Genomic DNA, 21,704 nt, shown 5'->3' on the forward strand with positions numbered 1-21,704 from the left:
ATCACCGTCCTGGATCAGACCAATAACAGTGGTGTCAAACTAAAAAAAAAACTAATATGCCTAATTAATAATAATAATACATAAAAATAAAATGTTTATTGTTTCCCAAAGAAGCAGAATCATGTTTTGTATCAAGAATTGAAACAGAACAATCTTTGACTGTAAAATAAATTAGTTATCTGTCAAACTGAACATTTAAGTCATGTGATAACTACTAGACTACAAAAAAGAATTAAAACTCTGACCTTAAACATAAATTAAAAATACTACATAGCCTACATTTCAAAATACGGATATCTCTCCAGGAACAAATCTAAGATGTCAGTAAAATATGAATTAGGCAATTAACATCCTGATAAGTGTTTTATAATTTAATGTGCTTAATGAGACCACTATGACAATAAACTGGTCAGTGTAGGCTAGTAGGGGAGCGATTCACAGTTGAGGCAAAGATTAAAAGAATGTTGATCTGTTTTTGCTCTTTCATGGAAAGAATAACAGCATTTATTAAATAACTACACATCCTCTCTCATAAACAATACTGCAGGCTTGATGTCTTTACACGGCTTACCAAATCTGTCTGAAAAACAGCTGTAATAGTGACTCCCACGTCTATTCAACTTCATACGATTTGTGGTGTTGACAGATATAAAGATCCCAACACAGAAAAACATTCTTGTCCAAACTGTGGCGAGCTGTCTTTTCCGATGCTGCAACAAAAAACCACACAACTCTGAGGTGCATTTTAAATGGCATTAGTCAGATAGTCTATGACAGAAGTGAAATTGGACGAAACAAAGTTTTTCTAGTTACAACTGTATTATAAAAGATATCTTAACGCATGCATAGATTGGATACAAAAATAAACATTATTGAACAAATCGTCTCAGATAAAACTTTAGAGGGAGTTATTGGCTACAGCTACTAGTGTTGTGCTTTCTGTTCCGTACAATTGAAATAAAGCAACATAGATGATTTTTTTATTGAACCTTGCTTTCAGAAATGTTTTTATGTAACAACTTTCCAACAAACAGCAACTGAAATCAGTCAATATTTGAGTGCCTAGCACAGCTGGATTGTGAGCTCACACAGTGCCTCTATCGAGATAAATAGAAAGTCTAACTAATGAGATAACATTAATCTCCAAAATAATAACTTCGGTAAGCTGCCTGAATACATTATAACAATCTATTCTAAATATACACATCCAGTCCTTTGATAAAAGTGCATCTTTTGTCCTTAAGACTAAACAGAAGATTGTATTTCTTGGTTGACTATGAAAGTGCATAAAAATACCTGATCTTCTACAAGAATTTACATCACAAGTAACTATTGTCGCACATAACACTGCTATATTTCAAACATTTCAGCCAATCAGTGCTCTCTTTGCAAGCTCAGGTGGAAATCAGTTGCTGGAATTAGGATTCTGCAGAGATGTAGTTTCCTCCTGCTCCACTTGGGGAAGCTGCTCCCTCCAGTATGTGAAGTGGCTGTAGGTGTCTGAGCAGGGAAAGTCTGAGGAGCAGGAACGCATCTTGAGGGGGAACACGTGGTCCACAACCTCACCAAGACGTGCATAGCTGGAAAAGGGATTAAAAACGGGCAGCTGTACTGAGACGAATTCAAGTTATTTGAGACAAAATAACATTATAATAAGATCATGCATACTTACGATGAAATGTTGGTCTTAGCATGTTCCTGCACTAGCTCCCCTTTTGGATTTACTGTAAAAATCCGGTTTAGTGGCACTCCTACTTCTTTATAAGAATACACATCCTACAAATGTTAAAGAAAAAATATATTCTCCCTGAGTTATTTCTTTAGATGAAATGTTATCTATTATACATCTAAAATAGGTGATTGTATACCGTAGGTCTGTTGCCAAATGCTGCGTAGAAAGGCTCTTTGTTTGGGTGAAAGAGGTTTCTGATATCTGTGAGACACTCCACCTTGAACTTCTCCGGTTTCTTCTCAATCACCTCCCTATCGCATAAAGAAACGTGGTTTCTCCTGCTTCTGATCTCATGGAGAAAATGTTTAATAAATACAGTAATATATATATGTTTAAGGGTCGGAAAAATACCTGTGCAGGGCTGAAAAAAGGCTGCTTGGGCTGAGAAGGACAGGGCCCATGGGAAGCATGGTGCCTCTCTCATTAACCCAGTTGAGGTAGCCTCTGGTCATATCAGCCATGCCGATCGCCCGAGCTGAACAATATAGGAACTTGTAGCCATTTCTGATGGACAGACAGAGAAATTAGCACACAACAAAAACATGAAACAGAGGCCCATTTCTTTTAGCCACTGGCCCTACAGACTGAACGAGGACCCCTGTGTATCCTGCCACCGTGCACAGTGAGGAGGGTGATAAGGAAGGTAAAAAGAAATGTAAATGAGGGTGGAGGATCTATGAAACTGTGGGCTTGTTTTACTTCCAAAGGCACTTTCATCACGAACTCTTGGAGAAACCAGGTGATTTTAAATGAAATTCTGGTGGCCTGTCTGAAAACTGAAAATGGGTCTTCACTGATTTAATTGATTTTAACATAAACCTGGGTGCTTTATGTTAAAATCAATAATTTCTTAACACCGTTTTTTCCCCCACAAAGAATAAATTTATTTAAAATACAGGTTTTTATGCTTTTGCAATAAAAGACAATTTTATGTTTTTTACACATCTGTATCTGGGGTGTAAACAAACTGTATCTATATATGCTTGTACAAACATTAAACAACGTATTGCTTCACTTGATACCTATTTATAGTTTCATAAAAGCACTTGGACATTATGGGTTCAATTAAGGGGTAGGGTGCTTACTGGCTGACTTTGTGGTAGAGTTGTGCAATTCCCTGGTGAGTCCAGTCTTTTCCCAGTGTGGGCAGGATGTGACCCAATGTGTCTGACCTGGAATTAAGTTGAGAAACCTTTTTTAACCTAGATAGACTGCAACTCAGTAAAAAGACAGCATGGTTTAAGTTGCATGTGAATGAGCAGTGTGAACTAAATGGAACTGTTCTAAGACAATATTTGCAAGCCATTAAATAACAAATTCCTCCAAATCTGTAGTGATCTGTTACTGAAGCATCACGTTATTCAAATAGAGGCATTTTATTTGTTAAAGCATCAAACACCTGGTAATGGTTCCATCTATGTCAGAGATGATTATCTTGTCGTCCCAGTTCCAGAGGTAGATGGTTCCCTGACAGCGACAGGTTCCCTGGTACTGAGTGGTCACACTAAACACAACATCATTAGGACCATCCTGCAACTGAAGGGACAGCTGCATGTAGGAGAGGGAGAAGAGCCAAGAAACAAAGAAAGAAATTAAGAACATAATTCAGCTAGATGAAGAAGAAAATTAGATTAAAAGGTGGAGTCCTCACCAGCTCTTCTGATGTGAGGCGGAGTGTTTTCTTATAAGACACACCCCCTGAAGAGATCCCAGGTTCTGATTGGATGATGGGGGAGCTTTGTTTGGCTGCAATGTAATCTTCATCACTAGATGATGACTCTTCTTTAGGCCTGCCATCAAAGAGGTTGATAAATATGAAATGATTAAACTTGAGTGATCCCTAGGGATATTTTTGACTTGACTTGGATACAGCTGCATCTCAATAGAAGTAGAATATAATTAATAAGTTAACTTGTTTCAGTAATTCAGTTCAAAAGGTAACCTCATATATTATTCAGATTCATTAAACACAGATTGATATATTTCCAGCATTTATTATTGGTATTGCTTAGAGCTAGTAAGAGTAATCTTACAACAGTAAGATTACTACATAAGACAAATAAAAAATCATTAATCATAATGAAATGTTATGTAATGGTCTACACAGTCATGGGGAAGACTGTTATCCAGCAGACACTCATTGACACCTTCCAGAAGGAGAGTAAGCCACAAAACCTAATTGTTAAATAAGCTGGCTGTTCACAGAGTGCTGTGTCCAAGTATGTTAATGGAAAGTTGAGCGGGAGAAAAACGTGTGGTAGAACAAGAGGCACAAGCAACAGGGATAACCGCAGCCTGAGCTGGAGTGAGGGCTTTAAGAACTTCACATACAGACTGATCCAGGACGTGGACAGCTGCTGCATTCCTTGTGTTAAGCAACTCCTAAACTAGAGACAGCATCAGAAGTGTGGGCTACTTAGAGAAGGAACTGAGTTCAGCAGTCATATCCATCAAAATTAAAATAAGAAAATGCTAGAAATACATCACTCCATGAATGCGCCAAGAATCAGTATAAAATGAGTTTCATTTTTTTTTAACTGAGTTACTAAAATAAATGAAAATTTCAATAGAATTCAAAATGTATTTGGATGGATGGATGGATGGATGGATGTTTTCTAAATCAGAATTCCTTACTGACCTGCTTTTCATTTTTCCAACCTGTTCAGCAGAACCACACGCCTCACACTCAGCGACTGATTCCTAAATGAAAAGGTTCATGGTCATTTGGAAACAGAGGGCCAAAAAATTATGTTCTTTTTTTGGATATGAACAGAGAAGAACTTACTGATTTTGCATTATTTTTGCTTCTCCAGGAGAACCACCACCTCCCTCCTTTCTTGGGCATCTTCTCCTTCATGATGTTCTCCACCGTGGCCTGAAGAGGAGCACGAACAGCCCAAACATCCACGGCAATACACCATTAAAACAGAAACATAAAAAAACTAAAGCAAATAATGCAGAAATGAGCCGTTAACCAAACAGAAAAATCAGAGTGACAGAGAGCTTTTGTGAGTGATATGAGACTGCAAATAAATGAAAAGCAGGATGGAGTCTTTCCAAACATACAAAGCTGAAGCTGAAGATACCAGTCAGACAACAGAGGAGGAATTCCAAAGATGAGAGTAAATAAGCGAGACATGAAGACTAATATGTGGATGGAGGAGAGGAGACGTGATGAAACAAGAGGAGCAGATAACACAGGGGATGACAGATGTTAACAGATTCACTTATTTTCCCCAACATAGAGCTTGTTTTGAGCTGCAGTAAAGCACCACCACTCTAAAGCATTGGTTCTTAAATATGACAGTGTCAGGCCAACAAAATAATGGTAGAAGAGACTTCACCCTGACTGTTAATCAAGTAAACAAGCAATACAGGCAAGCCAATTCAACAGGGCTGTAATCACAACACAATAAAAAAACAGCATCAAAAATCTATCATAGTACAGAAAAGGCAGGGTGCAGTACCAGTAATGGCCATAGGGTAGTGTGATAACATATTCATAAGTCTTAAATCTTCTGAGTCATTGGTATCTGTGTGCATGTGCCATCACCTTTTACCTTTGGCAGAAGTTTCTGAAATGCTTGCAGGGCGAGCACGAGTGGAGCTGCGGTGCTCCAGTTATAGTACCTAGGGAGTCAGCAAAATATATTTTAATTCGATCAGGAAATGCATTTAGAGAGTAGTCAGCAAATACTTTTGCAAAATTCTTCATTATATAATAAGGGATAATTCAAATGTTCCAGATTTATGCAGAATATATTGAAGAGTTTCTTACTTTGTGCCAATTTTAACAACTAAGTTCGGGTCGTCTATGATGGAGGGGTTTTCTGCAAACTGCTGATAGGAGACGATTTTATCATAGAATTGCTCTAAAAACAGAAAACAACACAAATCAGATTGTGAAGGTGGAACCACTTTGTAAGAAGTGTCTCCTGGAGATGTTTTGTCACTTGTGCTGATGTACCTTTAGTAATCTCCTTGTTGTCAGTGAGCCCCCCACAGAGAGAGATTGCCATGGATGGCAGGTCAGACATGGGGTCACAGTAGCTATCCACTCCGCTGTCTCCCCCTGAGCTAACATACTGTGGGGACAAACTGGAGCTGTGGAGCGCTGGGTCGGATATACTTCTCATGGTTGAAGAGCTCTCACTGCAAGTGGAAGTGTTTACAAGGATCAACCCAATCTATGCTTTATGGATCAGAATTATCACAGTGTTATCTGTGTGTATGTATCTGTTTTTGTACCTTTTAGGAAAATATAGGGCAGCCACTTCAGGCTCCAATTCTGTAATGTCATCTAAGTAAATTCCATCAGAACCAAGATGGCGGCTCCTTTTGTCTGCAGAAGACAAGGTGAAATCCGGTTTCTGGCATTTGTATTCCAATTTCCATCAGACAATAATTTATCATATGTTTGGCAAAGCTAATGTAATAACAGTCTAATTCACAAAAACCTAGAACAAAAAAGAATGTTTATTTATTTTATTTGATTAAAATAAAATTTCAGCATGTCCTGTCCGGGAGGCTTAGGTAAACAGCATGGTGGGTCTGGTTCCCTTACAGTGTTACAGTAAAAATGGGAATTTTCTATAATTGTATAGTAACATAGTGACCCCATTGACTTTATATTTAAAAGAAACACTATCCTCCTCACTCCAAAACGTCCTTGCAGACCATTTATAGCTAGTCACAACAACCGTTCGCAGAATCTGACCCAAGACTGATCACTGTCGAGATTGTGTTAAGTCTTTTTGTTTCCATCATACACTTTACTACATTGGTGTAGCCACAGGAAATTCCCTTTATTAATTATCACTTTTTACCGTTTTTCTTTGATGGAGAGTCTGTCTTCCTGGGTGGACAAGCCATTGTTTCCTCTATTTCAGTCAGCCTCAGCAGGTCCGTGTCTCGTGCCGCAGTAACCTGCATCTCTGAGGTTAAAGTCTGAGCGTCCACCCTCATAGACTCTGACTCCATCCTGATTGTCAGCCCTGTTTCAGTCTCCTCCTCAATAAGGACAGAGGGAGCTTGTATTTTAGAACACGATGCACGTTGGTCTGATGGCTTCTGATGAGGGATAGCACGGAAATGCGTACTTTCGGACACGGGGATAGATACAGAACAAACACGTGGTGCGGCAGTCTTCAGTGAGAGAAATGAAGGCTAAAGAGATGGGAAAGGAGAAAGGTACAAGAGTTGAAAATTGCAACTAAAAAACTTTCCCTTTATAGTCTCAAAAATTCAACAGATTTTTAGATGTGTGCATGGTGGACATTTATATACCGCAGTAGCCTGGGGCAGCTCCCCCCACGCCCAGTGCATCGGTGGATTCTGACTTTCGGCGTCGGAAAGATTGGTGATTAGCTCTGAGTCACTCTTTGGAGAAGTGGGGCGAGAGTTGTCACGGCTGAAAATAAAATAGTTGATGAATAAAAATTACACATCTGTTTATGAACATACAGAACCTCCAAATTTCTTGGAACCCCATCGGATCATAATATCATAATCTCACACTAAAAATCTTTTTGAAAAGACCAACTTTTAAATTGAGCACAATCATTCATCAACAGAAACAATACCACATTAAGAAATGATCTGTTTTTAAAATAATCATCTGTGGTACAATTGCCGACACTAGGCATGATCCGGTTAATAGACTTCTAAAAAATTACGATTGCAAAATCACTAACATTTTTCATCATACCATTTCTAAAGTCCTTTTAATGAGATGCCAGGGAATAATTGTCAAAGAGTTGGAACAAGAGTTTTGCAGCTTAGTGACAGAGCCGGTTCTGTGCACAGTCCATCAGCTAAAATACTTTTGGAAACATTTGGAAATGTTTGTGGCTGTGAAAAACACAGGTAGGCATGTCTCAAGCTGTGATCTACATTTCTATTAAGCAGCAGACAAATTTAACGCATATTCATTCTAAACAATAGATTAAGATTTGTTATTAAGATTTGTTATTTTAGAAAAATAACAAATAGATGTTACTGATCCAACTATTATAACTGTAATATTAAAAACACTATATCATTTAAGCAGCATTAATCATTTTCTATTCTGAACAAGAGCAAATACCATGATACACTAAAAAGGTATCAAATTTAATAGTGCCACATGTTAAATGGCTCCCCTAACAATTTATATATAATAAATGTAACTTAAGCCTTTTAATATATGAGTTACATTTTTATGTGATGAAATTGTTGAGGAAGTCATTCATTTTTAATCCGTCTCATGACGCCTTGCATGATGTGGCCCATTTCTTTTTACTACTCTTCAAAATGAGAAAAACAAGTGCACATACCATTATAATATAGCAGATATTTAATTAGCTTATTAAATAAAAATATTTCTATAAAACAAGTAAATGACTAAGCTTGCAAGTATCTACAGCCAAAAACAAGGCTGAAATAGCAGACTTGTTTATTTTGTCACAACGCACAGTGAGGAGGATGGTATAGGAGGTAAAAAGCAACAAAAATGTCTACAATTTAGACTACAACATATTTTTTCAGGGTAAGACTATGCTATTAAACTAGAATAGTATTCTCATGTTTAATACTGGTAATTTAAAACATAGAGGGAGCTGTAAATCATGGTGGCGGGGGTAGTAGAATTACCTGTGGACTGGGCTCCACTCGCCATCTGAACGAGTGTAGATCCCAGCCTGTTTGAAACAGATGCCTAAACCAGCTGTTTTTTCGTCTTGTGAGGAATCCCTCAATAAAGACCTGAAATGAAAAAAGAAATCCTGAGTATGTGTCGCTTTGCTTGCATGATATTATATCCAGTAGCCAATCTAGGTCAGCACATTCACATCTGTAAGTAAAAAAAAGATGCATATGTGCTTTTGTCTTAACAATAAATGATGAGCAGTATTTTATAAAAACTAATTCTGAGTCAAACTAAACACTGAGTTGTTTGACATCATACTGAAGTCATGTCTATTAGACAGGTCTGCTGGTTCTTCTCTCCATCCTCATATGGTGACTACTCTGTCTAAATCTATTATTTGATTACATTAATTCTCATTCATTCTCATGTTTGCTTTGCCACATCTCATGCTCTCTTTCACTCTTCTGTTTCTTACCTGCTGCTCTCCATTTCTGCTTCTTCATCAGAACTGATGTCTATTGAAAACATGTCTTCATCTGCTGAGTAATCTCCACTCTCCTCCCTCCTTGTGCTGTCTGCTCGACTCTTCCTCCTCCTTTTCCTCCTCTTCTTTGTAATTGCCCCGCTGCTCTCGCCATTGCTCCCAAAGGATCCCAGGGTCTGTGTAGGAGCCCCTGAGCTCTTCCCTATCAGGGGGGAGCTCATTAAAAAGGCGGCGTCTGACAAGATGGGAGAGGTAGCCAAATAGGAAGGAACCAGTTCCTATAAAGATAATAAACACAAGCAAGATGATAACTTATTTTTGTAATATATGTCAAGTAAGCAACAGTTCAGAGTCTTTAAACAAAAACCTTTGAACAAACCTAAACAGTCTGAATTAAAAGTAAGTATAGAAATTTCTGACTCCTTGGAACATGTAAGATTAAAATGTCTTAAAGCCTTTTTCAAAAACAATTAATCAAAAACTGGCTGTCTCTGAGTATAGAAGCCGACTTGGAAATATTTTCACATGCTCTGCAATTTCTGAAAGGACCAAGGCAGTAAGTGGGTTAGAACTCGGGGAAAGGACTAATAAACTGTAGTAGTTGACCTACATAAAAGGTAAACCTGCTGTTTTTCAGACACTTTAACAAGCTGAAGTTCTATGAAAGGAAAATAGTTTCAAGGAGATGCTCATTTTTTCTGTAATTGTACATGTCAATAGAGTAAAGGCAAAGAAAAATATATGTTTATGTGGTCCGACAATATTGCCTCACGTTTTCACTCTGCTGTGCCAATAAAGTTGGTTGAGAGGCACTAAACTCCTCCTCTGCTCCTTTAAGCCTGGAAATCTGACACCAGTCTGGGGAAAATAAATTGCACACTTCCTTTGTTAGAGCCAGCCACTACTCAGCTTTTTCTTACTTTTGGCTGGCCACATTTTTATCAGCTCCAAAAGATGAAAACAGCACATTTAATTAGAACAGTGAGTACCTAGGCTGTTTCAGCTTATTTGCAACGGAAAACCTTGAAACCCCAAAGCTAATGGTGGCAGCTTCCTAAAACACTGAGTTAAAATGTTTTTTTTTTTAAAGAGTTATGAATGTCTCTCAGAGGGGGGACAAAAATCACAAAATAAATTCAATTTGTAAAAAAGTTTTTATTTTTTTTTTTTACTTCTATGGTACATTTTATAGCAGGAATGCTGAGTTCAAGAAATTCTTACATATTTTGACTGTGAGACACACAGTTGCAACAGCAAATTAAAATGTAGGTAAAAATGGCTCCATTAGTAAATACCTCCTTCACAAGTCTCTATCACTGGCAAACAGAGGCTGTTTTAAAAAAGGAAAAGAAAAAATGCAGCCTGCAGAGCCAAGTCTGCACACAGCCTGACCTGCTGAATTTCCTGTACCGAAATGTAAGGAGGATAAGTGAGTCTTTGGGTTGAAATACATGGGTAGGTTGGCTGGGTGGAGCCTGGCTTGTTTTATTTAAAATGTGCAGCCACCAAGGGAACCCAAAATATTTTTAAAATGGCAAATAATCCTTCAGCTACATTTATCCTCAGAGTAAAATGTCTTAGCGGGTAATAAGGCAGGACCAAAGAACCCATTGAAAAGGTGTTTTCCTGATTATGACCTGATCATTTTTTGTTTCTCGAACAAAGAATGCCTCTCCATTGTCACCAAGCTTCATGTGCAGATCCACTGGTTCTCCATTGATTTCTATGTCCACCTAAAGTAAAGAGAATATCAAAAGAATGAAAAACTAAACATTCCTCATGAAGACAAATTCCCAATTTTTCCCTCCTTACCACTTTTTCTCGGGACCGAAGGACGCCCATTTTGCCAAAGCGAACATGGAAGGGCGAGCAATGCAGGGAGCCATCAGGCTGCCTCACAACAATGACGTCAATGCAGCCGGAGAGCGTTGCAGGATTAAGTCCTCGGTACAGCTCTTTGACCTGGACGAACACCTGGCCTGCAAGCTGGCCCACGTAGTTCATGGTCTGACGGGTCTGTAGAAATGCACATTAGAAAATGGAAAGATGAAAGAAGAGGAGAGAATAATTAATTTAGGACTTGGCTATTAATTACTGACAAAAAACACCAACAAAAATGTGTCCATTATTGTAAAGTTGTAAAAAAAAGCAATTCGTAGTCTTGAACTTTTTTTTACAAAGACAAATCTCAAAAGTGTGGCATGCATTTGTATTTGGTCCTCCTGAGACATGACTCAGTAGAACCACATTTCATTGCAATTACGCTACCAAGTCTGTTGGGTAATCTCTCTACCAGTGTCGCTGACCTGCTGGAAGGAGAACCTCTGCCCCAGTCTCAAGTATTTTTTATTCTAGAATTGGTCTGTATTTATCTCCATACATCTTCCCATCAACTCCGACCACACATCCCCAGCATCCCTACAGCATAATGCTGCCATCACCATGCATCACTGTGGGGATGTAATCTCAGGGTGATATGCAGTGTTAGTTTTCACACAAACATATAATTTTGTGTGTTTGCTAAAAAGCTCAGTTTGGTCTCATCTGACTCGAGATCATTCTTCCAGATGCATGCTGTCCCCCCCACATGGTGGGAAAGTGCAAACAGAACTTTTTATGCCTTTCCCCTTGCCACTCTTCCATAAAGGCCAAATTTATGGAGGACACCACTAATAGTTATTCGTCAAAGGATTCTCCCTCTTGAGCCGTGAATTTCCGCAGCTCCTCCACATTTACCAAGCGTCCTTTGGCTGCTTAAACTTCCACTTTTATCCCTGGCCTATCTTCTGTGTTTCTTGGTCTTCATGAGGCTGTTAGTTCTCTAATGTTTTCTAACAAACCTCTGAGCCTTAACAGAACAGCTGGATTCATACTGAGCTTAAATCGCATGGGGAGGTGGACTCATTTACTAATAATCTGGGGATATCAGGGTAAAGGAGGCCGAATACAAAGGTATGTAACACTTTTCAAATTTCTGTTAATAAAACCCTTTCTCTACTTTCAACAATTATGCACTACTTTGTGTTGGTCCATCACATAAAATCCGAATAAAATATATTGAAGTTAGTGGTTGCAAGTCACCATAAACTGTGCTATTTATTGCGACTTCGCATTCCCACCATGTCACTCCTTCTCTAGTGTAGAAAATACACTACCTGGCCAAAAAGAAAGTCGCCACCTTAACGAAGCAAATAGGTACGGGCCTCCCATTGGATAATTACAGCATGGGCGATTATGTTTCAGATGGCAACAAGTTATTAACCCCAACTGATGCAATCAGTAGCTTCTCATCTCTTAAACAACCATGTCGAAAGACACATCCCGTGGTTGTAGAAAAGATGTCAGTCTGCCATGCATCAAGCAGAGAAAACATCTAAGGAGATTGCAGAAACTACTAAAATTGGGCTGAGAATGGTCCAATGGATTATTAAAAACTGGACGGATAGAAGAAATGTGGTCGGAAAAAAATCCTGAATGATCATGATCGGAGATCTCTTAAAGTTTGGCCAAATCAAATAGAAGAAAAACAACAGTAGAACTCAGATGTATGTTTAATAGTGCAAATAAAGAGCATTTCCACATGCACAATGCAAAGGGAACTCAAGGGATTGGGATTGAACAGCTGTGTAGCCTTAAGAAAACCACTGATCAATAAGGCTAACTGAAAAAAAAAAGGTTAGAGTTTGCTATGGAGCATAAAGATTGAACTCTGGAGCAATGGAAGGTTATATGGTCTGATGAGTCCAGATTTACACTGTTCCAGAGTGATGGGCACATCAGGGTAAGAAGAGAGGTAGGTGAAGTGATGCACCCATCATGCCTAGTGCCTACTGTACCAGCCTGTGGGGGCAGTGCTATGATCCGGGGTTGCTGCAGTTGGTCAGGTCTGGGTTCAGCAACAGTATGGGTTCAAAGAATGAGGTCAGCTGACTACCTGAAAATACTGAATGACCAGGTTATTCCATCAATGGATTTTTTCTTCCCTGATGGCACGGGCATATTCCAAGATGACAATGCCAGGATTAATTAAGCTCAAATTGCGAAAGATTGGTTTAGGCAACATGAGACATCATTCTCACACATGGATTAGCCACCACAGAGTCCAGACCTTAACCCCATTGAGAATCTTTGGGATGTGCTGGAGAAGGCTTTGCGCAACGGTCAGACTCTACCATCATCACTGCAAGATCTTGGTGTGACATTAATGCAACACTGGATAGAACTAAATCCTGTGACATTGCAGAAGCTTCTCGAAACAATGCGACAGCGAATGCGTGGTGTACTCAAACCTAGAGGCAGTCCAACAAAACATCAGTGTGTGACCTATTTTTTCGGTGGTGACTTCTTTTCGGCCAAGCAGTGTATATCCAACCAATCGGCAGCCCCAGACACCAGAGGTGCAACAACACCTTCATGGACTTACTTGCACACACACATGCTCAAGATAAACATATGCATCCTTCACACCACCTTCACCGTTCCCAGCATGATGTTGTTTTGTCAACTTGTTGCTTCTTTGTGCTGAGGTTTTTTGCAATCTCAAACTGTATCCTGCTAAGGATAAAGTGTGAAATATGATTTTTTTTTTCCTCTACTTTCCTAATGTGGCCTCTTTTCTCATCTAGCAAGGGCAGCGCCTGTGAGTGGGCAGCAAAGCCTCGGTGACCCGTCCCCCCCTTGTCTTGTGTCATGATGTATGTTTGGATGGGTTGTACTGGAATTCTAATTTCCCCTCGGGGATCAATAAAGTATCTTTGAATTGAATTGAATTGAATTTGAATTGAACAGGCAGAGTTAAGCATGCTTCCACTTCTTGAGTGATCGCTTTATCATAACTGTTGATGTCTTAAATTAGCTGAGCTGAACCTGCAGCGTCATGATATTGAGAACACCAGAAAGACACAGTTACACAAAAACAAGACTCAGAATGAGCCATTAAATTATTAAAAACACCATTCCTCTCACTGCTGTTGCCTGCCCTATCTCCCTAAAACAATTTTACCCTCAAGCGATAGAGCTCCTTCCTGAAGCAAATGCATATAATGAGTAATTTCACACAGGTTTGAACGTAATATGCAGAATAATATTTGTCATGTAAATATCTCAAAGTTGGAAATAAACAGACAAGGTGGCTCTTATCTTGATTCATTTGGCAGATAACCCTCATCCTATTGAAGACTGCTAGTATGTGCCCCCACTTCATCTATGTTATATGATTAGGATCCCTCCTGAATAACAAGTGCACTGAACTTTAAAACACAAAGTCAGACTGAGAAATTGTACTGAGAAATATTTATTGGAAATTCCCTTTATTGTAATTAACATCCCCTGCATTGAGCTGATACTAAAAGGGCTACTACATAGTGTTGAGAAGCTCAGTCCAAAAATAGACCGTCTCCTGTGAGAGATTTTAAAAAAAGAGGAAGAGTGGCTTAAGCCACACTCGGGAACATCTGGTTTTACAAATGTGTGTTGAAAAAAAAAAAAAAAACCTCAAGCTCAAATAGTGAGTTTAATAGTGCATTAGTTTAATGAGTTCACAAACTGCAGTTTAGCTGGAATGAGACTAGTCCACCCAGCAGATATTATGGGCTTTTGTAGTCAACCAAGTATCATATTACAACACAGACAGTGCTAAGCCTCTGGAAATTAAACTTAGCCTATTCGTGTATTACTAAAGTTGATATGGTCATCTTTCAAATAAAAAATATTTACTAACCAAGACAATACATTTTACTAAATAAACCAACACATGACAATACACGTGCCTGAGGCAAGCAGCCAATCAGCTACCTAAAAAACATTTAATCGAAAAACAATTAAGTCCAAGGAAGATAGTTGAAGAGTTAAGACACATTTATCCTCCGTGTCGGAAAATGACAACAATAAATGATAACTGTGTAAAGACATGGGTACGACATAGGTGTACAAACAACCGCTAGTAAACATTTACATCCATACAATTAAATGAACCGACTGAGGGACGTAGCCTATTTATAAAAGCAGACACATACCTGTTTGTAATGAATATGCCAGCCTTTAACATACAGGAACGAGCGCTTCCTTAAAGAAGAGCAAAACCAAATACTTCATAAGTTCTAGTTTCCCAACAGAGCGTCACGTAGCCGTATGTTTCCGTCAAGAAGCCGCAGTAGTAGACTAATTTCTTCATCAGTGTTTATTCCCTTTAACTCTTCACGTAGCCTATGGGACAATAGCGTCCTATGCAGAAAAACCGACCAATCAGCTTCGAGCTGGCGATCTTGCAAACCTCTTATGGCAAACGCTTTAAGTAAATATTTGACATCCAGACCTCATCAGTTAATTTTGCCTGCATTGCTTAGACATGTACTTTCACTAGTTCAGTATTTTTATGTAGTGGTTCAAAAAACTCTTGATTAGCTTTTTGCCAATTAGTAGCACTTGAATGATCTAGTAGGAGGGAAAGTCCTACTAAGTAACTCATCAAAAAATCTGTTATCCTACCTGTTACCCATTAGAGACCTTGCCAGCACCAAAGTTTGCAGTTTACAGAAGATCTTTAAGAAACAAAATCATATATATAATATAGTGTGGGAAAATATCTAAATAGTAGAGTATTTGCGAACCAGTAAGTGAACATCGCATTGCTCCCTATTTCTATTTATGTGGTTCAGATGCATTTTGTGCCAGTTGAATTTTATGAAATATGACAGATTATTTCCCCTGATTAAAACGGCATAATTTACAATGAGCTCTTGCTGCTAGATAATATGATTTGTAGTCATAAAAACACATTTTCCCTCAGTAGAAGAGCGGTAGGCTCCACTGAAAATTACGGTGGGCCTATTATCAAAGTGGGTACGAAACGTCCTCCAGGTGGTATAAAATGGGGTAAAATGAGCAATACTACTAAGAAAAGAAATGGCAATTGCCAAAACAAGAGCATCAAATATTTACACATACGGCTTGCCATAATACCTTTCCAGCAGCCGATGCACCTCATTACTCGGTGGTAAAAGGGTAACTCGTCACGCCACATTCTCAGTGTTTTGTGAGACGGAATATACAAGTCGCCAGACAAAACAAGATTTCTACAAATGTTTAATTAATTACTATTTTATCTAAATAAAATCTCTTAAGATTACATGCAGCTCTTTTGTAGTTTTCCTGTGTGCGACATCTGTTCACGTCCACATGCCTTAAATGAATCATTTTAACTCCCGTTTCCTGGACACGTTGTAGATATTTAAAGAAAACGGTTAATTAAATTGCATCCTGTAGCTTTGCTTTGACATTGGGAAGCAGTTGGGAGCTTACGTCAGCGTTTAAAGTCGCGTGACGCAGTGAGGTCATCTTCCTGACCAATCACAGCCCTGCCTCGCAGCAGAGGCGATGTTGGCTGTTATAGAAAGAGAGCCTCAAGTGAGACTGTGTCAAAAGGATGTGGCTGAGCGTTGGTTTCCGTCTCCTGTTGCTTAACACGGACTAACACTAACAATTCTCATAATAAGCATCTTCTTAGCAAAATTATACGCATAAACCAGGCAAATATATGTTTACTTTGTAAAACCAGCTTTACACACTGATGTTTTTACCCATTCTTTGCAAAAAATAGCAAATCAGCCAGATTACAATAGAATAGAATGCGTGAAAAGCAGTTTTCCAGTATTGCCACAGATTCTCAATTGGATTTAGATCTGGACTTTGGCTTGAACATTCAAAAATAAATATGCATTGACCCATTCCACGCCATGAGAGCCCTAGTTCTATGTTTAGGGCAGGTGGGGTCTACGGCCTGCAGTTGCGGAGACATATGTGGCTCTTTGGGGCCTCCACTGTGGCTCTTCATAACTTGGGTCAAAGATTATGCAGGACCTAAGCAGGTATTTTTAATATAAATTTCAATAAAAGCAGACTCGAAGCAATTTTTTTCTATATGATTTGGTTGAGTATTTGAATAGAAAATCTTCAACAAAATAAGACTAATGGAACAAAAAATAAAACTACATGCCTTTATTAATCTACTGTAAGCAAAGCATTTTCAATAAAAAAAAAACAAAAAAACATTTGTTTGTTTTATTTTAATGAAATCAATTAAAAAGTGTAACAAAAACAAAACTGTTTTACTTGAATTTTGGATTTGGGTTAATGCTACAACCCAGCTCAGCCAGGGAAAAGTGAAAGTAACATTAAACCAGATGTAGGTGGTTTTTAAAAATAAAAAGCAGTTTACTGTTCCTTCAGGTTTAGACAAAAGGAGGGTACTAGAACTAATACAAAAACATTACATTTTCATACATAAAACACAAAATACATTATATGGTGCAAGGTCTTAAAAGCAGTTCAGCATTATAACTGTTTGAGGCAGGTGCTTTATAGGCATCTGGTTGATCTGTCTATTGTACAAGTTGAATTTTCATTATTTTAAAACCAAGTAACCTTGCCAAAACTTGCTCACATCATGGAGTATGACATTTTAAAAGCAATGTTTGGTGTTGTGGGTCTTAAAGTTGTGTGATGATGTTGCTGGATGAGGGATTTTTAAAAATATATTTTGCTGACTAAAAAACAAAAACGACCCACACAGGGTGGGTGGTCGGGGCCTCGGCCGGAGGGCCAGAAACAAAAACACAAAGTTCAAGCGGGTGACCAGGATATTGTCCCAAGCAGGCACAGAGTTCAGGCGTCAAGTCTGGTGCCTTAGGCAAAACGTCAGCCTGGCCTGGAACCACAGTCAGCCTGGCCTGGAACCACAGTCAGCCTGGCCTGGAACCACAGTCAGCCTGGCCTGGAACCACAGTCAGCCTGGCCTGGAACCACAGTCAGCCTGGCCTGGAACAACGTCACTGAGCCCTGGAGCTATGGTCAGAGGCAGTCCACCCACAGACCCATCTGGCACAGGCAGTAGAGACAATCCGTCCTCAAACCCCTCTCTGAACTCTGGAGGCTTGGAGCCTAGCTTGAGTTCCATGAGCACCCCCCAGAGGAAACCTAGGAGGTGCTCAGAACCAGGATGTGGAGGCAGCATGAACCTGGCCTGGCGGACCCTCAGAGGCCAGAATGAGGACAAGCTGCACCTTGAACCCCTCAGAGACAGGATCTGGCTGCGCTTCCTCCTCAAACCCCTCGTCACAAGGTTCAGGAACCAGGACGGGGACCAGTTCCCCACTGAACCCCTGGAAGGCCTGCAGACTAGGAGCAGCAGCTGAGGTGTCGCCAAGACCCTCAATGGCATGAGCAGAGGCTGAGATGTCGCAGAGACCCTCAGTGGCGTCCGTCCTCGGACCCCTCAGGAAACTTTGCAGCAGGCTGTGGACATGACGTGGACTGAGCTGCAGCAGCGCTTGGTGTGGGTGAAGGTGGACGGCAGTAAAATTGCCTTACTGCCGTTTCATAATCCTCATCCATCTGCTTGATTTTCTCCATCAGCTCAGGAGAGGAATACAGAAGACTGGTCTTCCTGAAGTTCTTAGTTTGACATGCATAAAACCTTAAACGCTGCTCCAGCTCGTCAGGTGTTGTTGCCTCAGAACACCGGACTGGAGCGAGCGAAGATGGCTTGGGCGGAGCTGCAGCGAGCCTGGGAGACAGTGCTGTGGTAGACGAAGATGCGGGGTTACTCGCTGCAACCCTCCCATCAGCGGGCAGGGAAACAACCGCTCCAGACGTGGGAGACACCTCCTCGCAGGCTGAAACACAGGAAGGTGCTCCACAGCGCAGGAGGGCGAGGGCTTCACTGCCGGATCAGAGTGTGCAACCAGGGGAGCAGGCGGAGGACGGCGCTGAACCACCTCACGCTCCATCTGCTCCAGCAGCAGTGGAGAGGGCAGAACCTCCAGGTCGGTCGGCTGATGCCTCATTGCCTCCTCCTTCTGACGCTGAACCCAGCGATCCAAGGCGTCTGCCTTCTACTCGTCCACGGGGCCCGTGTTTGGCGGAAACATTCTGTTAGGCGTGGAACAACGAAGGACCCCGGAATGCAGACAAGCAGGCAAAAATTATTTAATAACAAAAAAAACTCACTCACAGGAGGAGGCTGGAACCAAAACAATAAACGGGCAGGCAAGACAGGCAAAAACAGACATGGACAGGCTGGGAAGACAGGCTTGGCGTGAACAACAGGACACAGGTGACATGATCTGAAAAACAAGACGTGAGCATGATCCAGAAGATGTTTCCGCAAGGAATAAACAGAACGGAGGTGTATATATGGAGCATGAACCAGGTGAAGCAAAGAGACAGATTAGCTTGGAGCAGGTTAATTAATTAAAGTTAATTAACAGACAGGAGAGAACAAAACGTGGCTGGAGCAAAACAGAGACTCTTGAATACAAATTAACAGAAACCAGAAAAAACATGAAACTAAAGCATAACCAGATCCAAAAACCAAACTTGACAAAACATGAACTAGAAGACAAAAACTAAAGCATAACCAGAAATATAATAAACAGAAGCATGATTCAAAAACTGTGAGAAACATATAAGAAAAAACCAGAAACCAAACAACCCCAAATCATAACAGAGATGGTTTGAACTTCTTCCTTCTCTCTTTTCTCTTTGCTCCTGCTCTGCAGCCATGGACCTCCCTTTTCAACTCATCAGAGATTTGGGGTTGTAGTTGAAGTATTATTTGAGCTTTTGAGATATTAATCAGCTGCTCCCTGTTGTAAAAAAAACCCCAACAACATCTTGTTGCTATGGTGATGCATCATAACAAATGTAAAAAAGTATCAGCAAAAATCCTTCCAGCTGCACAGCATCCGATACCGGAGAAGACAATCGTCCAAAAGAACAACCCTCATCCACCACAAGATAAATTTGAGTTCTTAAATCGAATTAATCAGAATGAAAAGTAACAGAGCCACTCCAACCTGCTGCAACCTTGAGCGACGCAATTCCAGTGGGTTTTTAGATGCACTTTTTTAATAAGGTTTTTGTGGCCTTTATTTGCAGTATTCAGACAGAGAATGACAGAGACAGAAGGGGGAAGACATGCAAGGTCCCAAGGTTGGGAATCGAACCCCGAATGCGTCGAGGACTATATGGGGTGCCTGCTCTACCTCAATGCCACTCGCAGCCCTATTGAGGTCCACTTCAAAATTTCAATAAACATGTTTTCATCTTTATGATAAAGCAGTATTCTGCCAAAACATATATTCTTGAATATACTGTATGTTAGCCTAACATACATTCCAGCTGTATGGCGTTGTACAAATACGGTCTGACTCCACATCAGTCTTTCTGTCAGTTTCAGAGGGACCTCTTAGGATACATGAGACTCCCAGCTGTCTTTACTGACATGTTTCTAAGAACAAGTCCACTGGGAGTAGAAGCAGAACTGCCCATAGCTGATGTAAACAAATCATGTTGGCAGTTTAATGTTCAGCATGTTAGATCAGTTAGGGGACAGTTATTATACAGAAGAGACAGACCTTTTTCAAAAATAACACAGACAAATCTTTACTCCAATTTGCTTCATTATGGAAAAGGGTAACTTTGTTTATCATGTCAGTGGTAATTCTCTACTTCACTGATCAGAATAGTCTGTTGGCTTGTATCCCAAATTTATGTTTTGTTAACGTGTTAGTCAGATTGTAACATCTACCAAGGATACAGAAGCCATCCGTGATGACAGCATTTTCAGTCTTTCTGATAAAGAAAACATTTGTTACTTTGAACAAGCTCTCAGCTCAACCTTATAACAATTGATCATGTCTAAGTTCCTGATTTACAGCTCACATTCTTTTAATATACTTTAATGCAAAGAAACTGATGGAAAGACATTAAATATTAATATTAAATCTGCTGACTGGCTCAGGCTGCTTTGACTAAAGAGTCATGGCACTAGACAGAAACTTTGACTAGGAGATTAAATTGAAACACTGCACACTGAAAACCATAAAACATAGGACAAAGTAGTCAGGTTTATTGAAATTAATCTAGATTCTCCTTGATTCTTGAATCTCCTTGAACAGAAATGAAATTCCATTTGGTAATGTACTCTAACTGTGCATTTGCAAATGTGACAAAATTTAAATAAGAATTTGAGAGAAAAACTTTACCTGTAGAACTTTTCAATCTGAATTATAAACTGTTATCTTGCATGATAAATGTTTTGGGTTGCTTTGAATCCTTTCTCACTTGTGGAAGGGGTGAGAAGATCACCTGATCCCTCGAGCGTTTACCCCAGCCCCCACAACCCAAAAACACTCTTCCCAGGTTTCACTTGCACCAGGTCGTTTTACATGTGGGATTATCTAAACACACCCGGCTGCTTACACTGACCCCATTCTTTGAACCTGTTGGCTTACTTCTAAGACCTGTCTTCAGTACTTAATTCAGACCTAAATTTACAATGGAACACAATGCAGATGCTGGACAGGACAAAGTGTTGTGATTCCTGTCGATGTCTCTCCTTCACACATGCTTATAGTTTATAAAACACTTTACCCAGCTCCAAGTGGTGTCGGTAGAATACTGCTGAACGCCCTCATCTATCTCCTCTTTGTCTTCTGATATCATGTGTTAAATCTCAAAAGCAGAAGTGTGGAATGTCCTCAAAGTGGAAGTTTGTTATGCAGAAACTCCACTGGTCTAGTTCGTTCTAGAACATGTGCCTGCACTCTCCGAGCAGGAGGACTGTCTGACTGTCAAGTGCAAGTGAAGAGCATCTTACTAAATTTAATGGGGATCCCCAGTTGGAAACCTGAGTCAGCCCTTGAGTGGACATGTTACATCGGATCCTCTGACTCCTTAGGCATTTGTTGGGATTGCTGGGATATTTTGACTGAATGTTTTTCTGAGAGGACATCTTTGGTTTTACATGATCACACACCAGTCAGACAGCCAACCTCTCCTCTGAGGAATTCAAACGCATGCCT

General features: G+C 40.0%; 1 protein-coding gene across 3 annotated transcripts; it reads right to left on the bottom strand.

The window, feature by feature from the left end:
• Window positions 1–358: 358 nt before the first annotated feature.
• On the bottom strand, window positions 359–21,448 carry lpin1b (lipin 1b). 3 transcript variants are annotated; one of them, XM_047388643.1, is made up of 20 exons: window positions 21,274–21,448; window positions 10,654–10,857; window positions 10,479–10,574; window positions 8,833–9,119; window positions 8,363–8,473; window positions 7,019–7,142; window positions 6,559–6,898; window positions 5,981–6,074; window positions 5,700–5,884; window positions 5,511–5,604; window positions 5,293–5,362; window positions 4,518–4,607; window positions 4,371–4,432; window positions 3,384–3,522; window positions 3,132–3,280; window positions 2,818–2,904; window positions 2,084–2,236; window positions 1,869–1,983; window positions 1,673–1,776; window positions 359–1,580 (listed from the first exon to the last, which is right to left on the bottom strand). In XM_047388643.1, the coding sequence occupies exons 1-20, from the start codon at window positions 21,343–21,345 to the stop codon at window positions 1,406–1,408; spliced, it is 2,751 nt and encodes a 916-aa protein (XP_047244599.1). In that variant the 5' UTR covers window positions 21,346–21,448; the 3' UTR covers window positions 359–1,405. The 3 variants fall into 3 exon arrangements, with proteins under 3 accessions (XP_047244599.1, XP_047244600.1, XP_047244601.1); XM_047388644.1 differs by lacking the exon at window positions 21,274–21,448 and adding an exon at window positions 14,856–15,055; XM_047388645.1 differs by lacking the exon at window positions 21,274–21,448 and having other exon boundaries at window positions 9,614–10,574; window positions 10,654–10,706.
• Window positions 21,449–21,704: the final 256 nt, after the last annotated feature.

The sequence above is a fragment of the Girardinichthys multiradiatus genome, chromosome 15 (assembly GCF_021462225.1).
Source record: "Girardinichthys multiradiatus isolate DD_20200921_A chromosome 15, DD_fGirMul_XY1, whole genome shotgun sequence".
Taxonomy (NCBI): Eukaryota; Metazoa; Chordata; class Actinopteri; order Cyprinodontiformes; family Goodeidae; genus Girardinichthys; species Girardinichthys multiradiatus.

Excerpts from the sequence above, each read along its gene's own strand:
- lpin1b (XM_047388643.1), bottom strand. The coding sequence starts at position 21,345 with ATGATATCAGAAGACAAAGAGGAGATAGATGAGGGCGTTCAGCAGTAT. Across the intron at positions 4,433-4,517 it reads GCAAAAATAATGCAAAATCA|GAATCAGTCGCTGAGTGTGA; the intron begins GTAAGTTCTTCT and ends CTTTTCATTTAG. Across the intron at positions 1,984-2,083 it reads CTTTTTTCAGCCCTGCACAG|GGAGGTGATTGAGAAGAAAC; the intron begins GTATTTTTCCGA and ends TTTATGCGATAG.